The sequence below is a fragment of the Centroberyx affinis genome, unplaced genomic scaffold (genome assembly GCF_046629955.1).
Source record: "Centroberyx affinis isolate AG114_WGS23_722 - 3 ecotype Tasmania unplaced genomic scaffold, CSIRO-AGI_Caff_v1 ptg003119l_1, whole genome shotgun sequence".
Lineage (NCBI taxonomy): Eukaryota > Metazoa > Chordata > Actinopteri > Beryciformes > Berycidae > Centroberyx > Centroberyx affinis.
Genome location: NW_027281184.1, coordinates 120,341 through 131,625, shown reverse-complemented (window position 1 = coordinate 131,625; position 11,285 = coordinate 120,341). Strand labels below are relative to the sequence as shown.

At 42.3% G+C, this 11,285-nt stretch overlaps 1 protein-coding gene across 1 annotated transcript; it reads left to right on the top strand.

Annotated features, from left to right (window-relative positions):
• Positions 1 to 1,845: 1,845 nt before the first annotated feature.
• Positions 1,846 to 10,338, top strand: LOC139659474 (transcription factor AP-4-like). The gene is made up of 7 exons (XM_071537759.1): positions 1,846 to 2,133; positions 5,305 to 5,470; positions 5,843 to 5,941; positions 6,458 to 6,628; positions 7,480 to 7,632; positions 8,262 to 8,432; positions 9,497 to 10,338. The coding sequence occupies exons 1-7, from the start codon at positions 2,045 to 2,047 to the stop codon at positions 9,650 to 9,652; spliced, it is 1,005 nt and encodes a 334-aa protein (XP_071393860.1). The 5' UTR covers positions 1,846 to 2,044; the 3' UTR covers positions 9,653 to 10,338.
• Positions 10,339 to 11,285: the final 947 nt, after the last annotated feature.

Genomic DNA, 11,285 nt, shown 5'->3' with positions numbered 1-11,285 from the left:
TTTATTGGCTATTGGTCCTTGTAGCGAAAACAAAGTCTGCAGCAAACTTACTGCAGATAAACTGCATTCACTGCTGTTTTAGCATTTCCACCACTGTGAAGTTACATATCATTACATCAGTCTGTCTTTTTTTTGGGACAACACACATCTGTGTTACATTTCAACACAAGATACTGTATATAAATAAATATATATATGTTATATGTATATATATATGTTATGTAAAAATGTCATGAACATATTCTGTGTGAAAAGGTAACACAAATGTGTGTTGTCCCAAAGAAGACACAAAGGCACAGGTGTGTTCAAAATGTTAAATGTTAGGTGTTGGTGGTAGCGTCTTGGTGTCTTTACAGTCTTGTTAATATTGTAATACCCTATCACAGAAGCTGAGAGGATAGAAGGGGCCCTTCTTGGTGTACATGGTAATCTACAGGCTGCATTTTCTGATAGCTGGAACCTGAAAAGTACTCAAATAATTCAAAGACTGAAATCAAAATGGGCTGTTGAACTGATTTGTTTCACAAAATGGAAACTGGATGTGCTTGTATTTCCAGGACCAGAAGGCTGTTTGAAACACATCATAGATTTTAACATCATACTGCCATCTAACCTCAGGCTAGGCTTAAGTGTAAGATTGTGTTTACCATATAGGAAGTTGGCAAGAATACAAACTATTTTAACTAGGCTATCTGTTTTGTGAAGTAAACAGTGTAAAAAGGTTTCTCAATACAATATTTGAGAAGGCTTGGAATCTATTTCTAACTTCAGCATAAATCCAAAAATAACCTCAAGCAAAAGATGGAAGATGATTTTTTTTATGTGCCGCAGCCAAACAATCAGCCAACTGTTTAGTTTCAGAGCCAAATTCCTCTTGGGGGGGGATTATTTAGTTTACTTCAGTTCAACTTTATTGTCATTCCATTATACACACATGCACAGTGAAAGGGGAAAACTGTTTCTCAGGGTCACGGTGCAGCCCAAATAAGAGTAAAAACCAGATAATACAAAACAAAACAGCACAAAAGACAACAAAGTCCAACAATGTAACACTACAGGTTTTGTAGTCATCAGCACTGGAATCTGTGTATTGCAATATTAACAACAGTAATGCAAGTGACTGATGCATAGTAACTCATGTTTTCTGTTCTATGTTGTATTCTCTATTTATTATTTATCTTAATTGTTTTGTAAAGCACTTTGTAACAGCAGTTTTAAAAAAGTGCTATATAAATAAAGTTTATTATCATTATTATTATTTCAGCACATTCACATTATTCTGGTATTAATCAGCAGGGAAATAGTAACTCAGTACATTTTTAATGAGCTACTGTTTACGTCAGTAGATTTTACACCAGTACTTTTACTTGTACTGAAATAAAATATCAGCAAAGTGACAATACTTCTACTCGAGTAGGACATTTTCATACTATTTTCATCACCGATAATCAATTATTCTGGTATTAATCTGCAGGAATTCCAAAAAAAAAAAAAAAAAAAACTTTTTATGCTTTTTCAGAGGTCGCCATGTCCACCAGTGCAATCTGAAATTAATTCAGTGATAGCTCACCATCTCTGTCTGAGGTTTTAGTTTGATAATATTTCATGCAGCACTGCAGTCACACTCTTTCCAACTGAAGCCTTTGTGTGTTTGTCTGCTCTGCCTTCCGGAAAACAGGCTCTCTGATTCCAACCAGCTGTTTCCCGCCTGAGACAGATCAGCTGCAACACACACACACACACACACGTAGTAGGCGGAGGCAAGGAGCCACACACATACGTAGTAGGCGGAGGCTTGAAGCCACACACACACACAGCGGAGGGAACCCCATCAGCTGTGGGAGCAACACAGCTTGAACTTGCTTTTATTTTTCTAACTCTCTTCCTCGGACCAGCTGATTTTTTTTTTTAGTATTTTAGCTATGCGCCATTGAAGAGTGCATCGAGATCTCTGCGGTAATACAACATTGCATACAGAGGAAGGAGAGCGGTGGGGGGAAAAAACAACACAACAATCACGGACTGGAGAAGGTGGCTTGAAAGCATGGAATATTTCATGATGCCAACAGAGAAGATCCCGTCCTTACAGCAGTTCAAGAAGTCGGAGAAGGATGTTATCGGAGGTCTCTGCAGGTGTGTAGCACCGCTGATAGCACACTGTTTGCACACCTTGCCTTTCATGTGGCTGCTGCCACACTGTGATTGCAATCTGGCTCAAGTTAGCATGCTAGCTGTTAGCTCCCGTGTTGCTCTGCCAGCAACATGGTTGTACAACTAGCAGCTTCTCATGCCAGCTAATGTTAGCTTTGAGGAATGCCGCTGGTGGATCGATTGCTACCACACTTGATTATACTGTCTTACTGTAGCATATACACTAGCCCACAGGGTATATTTTCCGTCGTTGTAGTTCAGAAATATGTAAATCAACAAGGCGAAATCGATACATTTGCGTGTAGTTCAACATCAACCACGTGGTTACTACCGTGTTGCCCGCCGCTTTACAGCTATACACTGAACCAGATGTTTGTAACGATGATTTGTGCTTTAAACTCCTCGCTAATATCACCAAATAGTCCGTTTCTATCGTTTACTGGCAGTTGAGCTGTGTGTTGAGGCACTGGAAATGGGTTTTCTGTTGTTATGCACGGTGGAACAAGGAAACGCCAGCTAGCTGGTCCGTGGAGCAGCCATGCTTGTTGTGTGTCGTGTGCTGAAATTAGCTTAGCTTAGCTAGCTAGTTATCCCAGTCATCGCACTCATTTTCTAACCGTGTTAATTTGAACATTTCTTTCCCCCGCGTGCACCAGCTGCCTTAACTGAAGCACGTCGTCTATTAAATTTATCAACGGGCATAGCTCGCTAGCCTTTGGTGGCAGGTTTACACGTTAGCAGCTAGCTGGGAGCTAACGGGAGAAAGCATTGTTCTCCGTGCCAGGGGGCCTGGTGGAGTCACATTTCACTGCTACCGTCAGGCGCTGCTTCGGGCTGCCAGGTGACTCGACGCGCCCTCTGGCGGCCATGTTGGAGCCCGACAGCTCTTGGCAACGACGGCTGAGAACAGCTGATTGCATTTCTGAACTTAAGACTCCGAGGTTTGGGCAGTGTGGATTATATGTGGGTGATTTCTGTGCTGGCTTTGCTCGAAGGCTCATCATTTCGTCACTGATACATGTAACTTTGTGTTTAGTGTCAGTTTGAGTTTGTCAGTTAGCTAACCAACAGTTACAGCCCAGTAGCTAACGTTATGAGGTGGTGAGTATGTTAACTAGCTCAGTTACCTAAATGTGGAAACAAATCTGCCATATCAGACCATTCACTTTCAGCTGTAGCGTTACAGTATCGCTGTACACCTACAGCTCCTATATTTTTCATGTATCTTTATTTCATGTCTGGTTGTTTATGTATTCAGATAGCAAAAGTCTTTGACACTGCACCTGTGGTAACTTAGTGGTAAGAGGGGGTTTAACTACTCGGGTGAGTCACTTGAGGAATTCAGCATACAGCAATCAAGCACAACAACCTGCACATCATCTACCTTGTGCAAAAAAGGACTCATGAATGAGTATGTATGCTGAGATACATGCTAAATTCTTTTAATGAGACATGAGTGCCAAAAACAAAGTGCTGGAGTAGCACTGATGATAGTCTGAGGACTGAAACGCACCTGAGCACGCTGGTTTTTGGCACTCATGTCTCATCAACAGAATCATTTTGCTGCATGAGTACTCATTCATTGAGGCTTTTTTGCCCAAGGTAGATGGTGCGCAGGTTATATATTTAGTCATTTGTTCACAGCAAATTCAACAGCAGACCTCCAACATGACGCCAGCTGTGGTTACTGGGAGATTTCTAGAGCACCTGCACAGGCTCGCTACCAGCATGGTGTCATTTGTTTTATCATTGGTCGCATTCCCAGGAAAACAAGAAGAGGAACATATTATTTTTTTGTAGACAAGCTTGTGTTCCTCTGTTCCAGGGATCTTGCAATTAGGCAAAGTGAAAACAAATCTGTGCACTCCCACATGTGCCTGAAGCTAATTATCTCAAACGTTGTAGTCTGATATCAAATTCGTAGTGTGCATCATACTTAGTATCAAGCTCAGGGAAGTTAAATGATGGAAGGATCTTTAAGGGAATAAAAGCTTAAATATAATTGATTTCTTGTTGTCTTATCAGCTTGACATCATGGTTTGCCCACTTTTCTTTTTACCACTGCATCACTGCTCTTGAATAATTGCGATTTAGGACCGATATAACAAGTTTGTTACTCTGCCATCTCCCTTTTCCTGGGCATATCAAATCAATTTTTTTGCATTTTTAAATTCGCTCACATACGTTGCTTGATTTAGCTGTTCATAAATGATAAGGCCCACCATGTCCTCATTTAGTTTATCTAGGTGTTTTCATGCCCAGTAAACACAACGTTAGGCCATGTGAGCTGTGTCATAGCTCTTTCTGTCTCACTATCCCACACTGCTCCCCATCCCTCTTCCTTTTGAAAAACATCCCAGATCTGGTAATTCAGGTTCTTTTGTTTTTCCTGTGCATTGCAGTCATCTTTAGCCTTAATGGTTCACTTATTTCTCTCCTTGAGTAAATATGACAGAAGAGGTTTTGCCACCATAAGGTCCAGCCTGAAGGGACGGAGGTGTGTGAGGGGGCGGCGAGTTGAGGCAAACTCAAAGACCTCCAAGTAGCTAGACTGAGGAATGTGGAGGGTCAGTACTGAAGCGTGGTACGTTTTCAGGTTAAAGGTTGTCCTGTTTAATAGGCAGTGTCAGTGCTGTGTGTGTGTGTGTGTGTGTGTGTGTGTGATGTTACCCAAGGGTGCAAATTGGTTTCTATAGGGAGCCCACAGCCTGTGAAACTCCATTCCAAAAATTTAATGACTTGTGTGTCCGCTCAGTCCAAAAAGATTTCTGATCCCACGGTTGTCGAGCTTCTGCCTTGTTGTCATGGAAACCTGGCTGTCTTGTCAGTGTCGTCTAGCCTTGATAATGCACTGTTGTTGCTGCTGCCAACATTTAGGACTCTTTTAGGTGTTTTTTTCTATAGTTGCAACGCTTGTGATGTCAACTGGGTGTTAAAGTAATTTGTGAGGAGAAACTTGTAACTCCCCTCCTTTGGTTGCGTGCCAGCACACCTAGAAACTAACAAAATAAAAGTCAAAAACCAAACAGGAAACAGTTACGAACCTTCTGTTGTCACCAAGATGACGCAGGACATTTCAGATTTATTTTGGACATAATGTAAAACATAAAAAACCTCTCTCCTGTCACCCCTCTCTCTCTCTCTCTCTCTCAGCCTGGCCAACATCCCCCTCAGTCCGGAGACGGCCCAGGACCAGGAGAGACGCATCCGCCGCGAGATCGCCAACAGCAACGAGCGCCGGCGCATGCAGAGCATCAACGCCGGCTTCCAGTCCCTCAAAACACTCCTGCCACACACAGACGGAGAGAAACTCAGCAAGGTGCAGCATACACACACACACACACACACACAGAATCCTTTATCTGTACAGTTTTATTTGATGATCTCTTTTGGGATAGTGCAGATCATGACATGATTGTATTTGTTTGTCTTGTTACATGTTTTACACAAAGAAACACATTTTCGGTACACAGTATACTGCTTTTCCCGTGCTTTATTCCCTCCACACTATTTACTACAATGTATCTCAAAGTGATGAAGCCTGGGTAAAGCTGTAAGGCACTAGCTTATATTTGGATACTGTTTCTTTGTTTGTGTTTTTCTTGTGGTTCAGCACCAGTTTTGTAAGAATGTTTTGAAGAATGTACGTACACTGGTGTTGTATTTTAACCAATGGGATTGTCCCTGCCAGGCGGCCATCTTGCAGCAGACAGCAGACTACATCTTCGCCCTGGAGCAGGAGAAGACCCAGCTGCTGCAGCAGAACAACCAGCTCAAACGCTTCATCCAGGTAACGGCTTGCTTAGTGACTTTTTTTTCACAGTTACTTGTGTCCAACTCGGTTTGGGGAAAATCAAGTTTGGTTGTAGCTGGTATGGTTACCAGCCACATTGGTAAGCGGCCAGACTATTCTAAAAAATTTTTGTTTGATTGAATAATGATGGTGGCTGGTTTTAGTACTCCAAATACTGTAGTCAGTAAGGTGGGAAATTCGCACAAGCTGGTAAATTTTGAGTGGCCACTTTTGCAGTTAAGCAAAAGAAGAAATTAAGAAATGGATAACTTTGGCAGATAAGCAGCAATTGTTTGGCGGTCTTCTCCTATTCTAAAAATCTAGAATTTTGGATTCCAGACACTCTGGCCAGTGGGGGGGGGGGGGGGGGGGGGGAGTACTTCCTGCCCTGGTAGCAAGCATGTGGAAAAAGTAACTTTCCCCTGGTTGACACACTAAGCTCTGATACAGAGCCAATGTATTGACTGTCGCACACTTATCCTTACGCGACCCCCGTCCCTCTTCGCCCTCCAGGAGTTCAGCGGCTCATCGCCCAAGAGGAGGCGAGCGGAGGAGAAGGACGAAGGGATCGGCTCTCCGGACACGCTGGAGGAGGAGAAGGGAGAGGAGCTTCGGAGGGAGATGCTGGAACTCCGGCAGCAGCTGGACAAGGAGCGCTCGGCGCGCATGTTGCTGGAGGAGCAGGTGAGACGGAGGGAGAAGCTTGGTGTCGGAGGGAGAAGAGGTCAGAGGAGGACAGTCACTCCTCTACTCACTCTAATTGTTCTAAAAACTTCTTTCTACCGTTCTTCTTGGCTCTTATTTTAATATTTTCCCAGAACTCCTCTTACTATTTATATTTTATGTTATCTTGTAATTTTGAGGGTCCAGGTATTTCAGCTTATCCAACAGCTTCACTCATTGTGAGTCGCTCTGGATAAGAGCGTCAACTAAATGTCTGAAATGTAAAAAAGGGGTGGGACCCGGGGAAAAAGGTGAAGGGAGAGAGGTAAGAGAATAATAGGAACACAACCAATGTTTGTCTGGCGTTTTCCCACCCTGGATATACCTGAAGAGCAGGTTGAGAGATGGGGGTTAAACGGTTTGGAAAGATAAACAGAAACTGAAATAGGAAGAGGAATGTAAACAATGGCTAATTTTGTAGATGGGTCCCCACAATAAGTGACAAAGTGTTACATGATTCTGTTGTCTTTATTAGATAAAAAGCAAATACTATTTAAAATCTCTCACACAATGATATCTGAATCAAATTAAGGACTGTTATTTAAAAAGTAGAGTTTTGTCATACTTCATACTACTTTTATGATGCTGCAGTTTAATGCAGTGAACATCAGTTTGATTATTTAACATTTGATTTTTGCATGTTAACAAATAGTATTATACATCGATATTGAAATAATTTCTGATGATAGTCACCCAGCCCTAGATCTAAGCACTAATGCAGAGGCCTTGGACACCTTTGGAGTTACTCTAAAATTGGTATCACCTTGAATTAACGTGTGTGTGTGTGTGTGTGTGTGTGTGTGTGTGTCCAGGTGCGCTCTCTGGACAGCCACCTGCACCCGGAGCGCCTGAAGGTGATCACCCAGCAGGTTGAGGAGGAGCAGGCTCACCTCCAGAGCCAGACTCTGTTACGGCTGCAGCAGATCCACGGGCCGGCCACCGACAGGCACACACACAGCCCGCAGGTCAGAAACACACACACACACACACACACACACACACACACACACATAGGTCGGAAACACACACACATATCCCCAACCCACAGGTCAGAAACACACACACACACACACACACACAGACCTGTACAGTAAAAATGTCATTGTATTTTTATGTACCTTTTTGAACACCATTCATCATGAGATGGTTTACAATAAACTGGAAAAAATATGGATCGCAATATCAACTGCTGCAATTTCCAAATAACAAGAGGCCTCGATTTTCTCTTCAAGGGAAACATGTCTCATACAACTTCTACAAATCATGTGATGTGACCAAAAACTGACCAAATCCCAAACATTAGCACCTCATATTGTCTCCCCCCTAAACATTAGTTTTATCGAATTTCAAAAATAAAAATTTGTAGCAAAGGCAGAGCGCACACTGCCTTACACTGGCTTTTTAAAAGTGGGTACATCACTTAACTTCAGTACACTTCGCTCTTTCAAAAACTCGAAACGCACACACACAGCTTTTTTATTAACTCTTACTGCTCTGGTTCCTCCATATTCAGTAATGCTCACATGTAAACGCACACATCCTAGAGGTAAGAAAGCACACTTTATTTCATCCTTTCTGTCTTTCTGTCCTCCAGGTGCAGGCTCCTCCCACTCCCCCCGCCCCCACCCACCACCCCACGGTCATCGTCCCGGCCCCGACACTAGCCCAGCACCCCCACCATCACATCACCGTGGTAACCATGAGCCCGGCCGCCCACACCAGCACCGTGTCGACGTCCAGACAGAACCTGGACACCATCGTGCAGGTATGTGTTCACTTGATTTTAATGTGGTTTTAAAGTGGTTGAGGTTTGCCGAGACAACTCGCTTTTGCAGTCAGCCACCTTTCATTTTCTTGATTAAGTTTTGTAAAGTAATCCCAAACTTGAGAAGACTTTTGTGCTCTTTTTTGCTGCCAGATAAGAAAGCAGCTCGTGTTGCAGAACGACAGAATGCAAGTTAATTGTGCTGTGCAGTCTACATCATCATATATACCTCTATGAGTTAGGCAACATTCACATCAGACATTTGGCATCTGTCACATTCACAGACAAGTCTGCGTTGAAACCACCTACACTACCAGTCAAAAGTTTGGACACACCTGACTGAATGTACTCTGTTTTTCATTATCTGAAAGCCATTTTGATCTAAAGGCTTATGCTTCAATGCTTGAAATTTGTCTGTTTTAGACAAATATATATAGTGAAGTTGATGTCTATGTATGAATTTCTTTCCAAAGCCTTTTCCTTTCCATCAAGGCAAAGGGCGGCTACTTTAAACAATCTAAAATATAAGATAGTTTTGATTTGTTTAACATTCTTTTGGTCACTGCATAATTCCATTTGTGTTATTTCATAGTTTTGATGTCTTTACTATTATTCTAAAACTAACTTTCATCTAACTTTTGACTGGTAGTGTAGGTTGTGTTGTTGTGGGTGTGTCTCGAAACCATTTTGAAGCAGTCTCTACAAATTTCATCGGCTGATGAAGCCTGTTAGCGGATGCCGTTTACCTGCCCTCTGTCAAAAGTTAAACTAGTTTCAAATTTTTTGGCAGACAGGGTGGCGATATTTCTACACACCGTTAAGCCATATTGTCCGTCAGTGCACAGGTCTCATTGAAATACATGGGATTTTTGGACGTAGTACAAATGCTCAGGTGAACTCCGCCTTAGGCTACTGTTTTTATAACAGCCAAGAGAGACGATCGATTTCTTAATAGATCCATGGAGTGTCTTCTTATGAGGATTAATGGAAAATGTTTTTTGTTAAAGAATTGTTGTCAACTTTATTGAATATTCATGCTTTTTCCCCCTCTGCCCCCCCCCCAGGCCATCCAGCATATTGAACGCACTCAGGAGAGGAGGGCCAGCGCCGAGGAGGAGCAGAGACGAGCTGTCATCGTCAGCCCCGCCCACGTCGCCATGGACACCGCCTGCTCGGACACAGACACCGACACGGAGGGAGAGGACTGCTCCATGAACTGATCCATCCAGCCCCGTGCCCAAACACAAACACACACACACACACGTGCAGTAGATGCATCCCAACAAGGCAGAGAGAGAAAGGTTTAAAGACTCGTGTTCTGTCAAGACCCGACTTCACCCCACACACACACACACACACATACACACACATATTTCCGATACCTGCCCACTGTAAGATTCCCTCCAGGAGCTTGACTACTTTTTAAAAAGAAACATTCTCTCTTTGGCATTATCCCAACTCCCAAATCCAGTGGTTAAGCTCTCTGTCAGTCACGTACTGTAAAATCTCTGAAGATTGAAAACATAGGATGGCCGACATGCGGTGGAGGCCCAGTGGGATTTCTAGAGGCTGTTCCCAGTGCCCATGCCAGTCTGTGGCAGCCAGATTTCTCTCTATGCTGTGTTACATTGGAACACAGTCTCTGTATTGAGGGTCTCCGCATGTAAAAGCTATCAGCATCTGTCCGTCCTTCCTGTTTTTTTGTTTTTGTTTTTTTTTACGTGTGCTACATACAATCACAGTTCCCCGGCCCTCATTGGCACGCTGACAGTATTATTTGTGCTACAAATTGATAGATGTCAGTATAATGGAGAGTTGAATGTAACAACACAACAAGCAAGCAACTCTTGCTCTTTTTATTCGGAAAAAGAGATATGGAGTTGCACTTATTTTCCCCAGTCTTATTTTACCGTTTTTGTTTTTTTTTTGTTTTTGTTTTTGTTTTGTTTTTTTGTACGTTACCCTGTTGGCTCGGCTACATTCTAGTGCTGTTGGTCATGAAATCTGACTAAAGCTAAAACTGAAGATGTTTCTAAATTTGATTTTTGGAAAAAAAAAATGCAAACTTAATTTGAGCATAGATGTTTAATGAAATAATGTCTGATTTACTTGAAAAAAAGGTTTCGTGTTGTGTTGTCGAGTTCTGATTTAGCCCTTAAAAAAGATAAGCTGTTTGACAATTTACATGGATTGTCCTCTGGTTTTAATGTTGCGTTTTGTTTTTTGCTTTTTCTGTCAGGGTTACTGAATGTAGAAGGTGAAGATTTTATTACTTTTGAGATTAACAACTGAAATTTGGAGGTTTTGTCAGGTTCACACAAGGAAACGGAGTCCTTCAGATGAATATCCATGTAAGTCTGTTTTGATTTTTCAGTAAAGTACTTAAAGATGTTGAGTCAAACAGGGGAGGCACCGTCCTTTTTCTCCGCTGGCGACAGTGGTCGGTACTCCCCAAAATTCACCAACAAACCAGGTTTTCAGAGTAGGACCTTCAAATGATGCTTGATTACCTGCTAAAGTGGTAATGCATCACCAGCTAAAATATACCAGCATTTGGCTAGTGGCTGGTGTTTATGCCTCACCCTGGAGTCAACCCAAAACCACTCAAACTTAGTCCTTAGTAAGATTTGAAAACATCACTCATCTGAAAACCTAAAAACAGATTTAAATGGTTCATATCTTTGTCTGAAGGCCTCAGTTTTTTCCTCCAAAGACTCCTAGTCTAACTTCTGTTATTGGTTTGTTGATTTCAGTGACTATGCACTAGAGTTTTTGGTATTTATGCAATTCCATCTCCAGTACATTTGTTGGTGTCATTTATACATGAGGTGGAATGGAGAGGTTATCTATGCA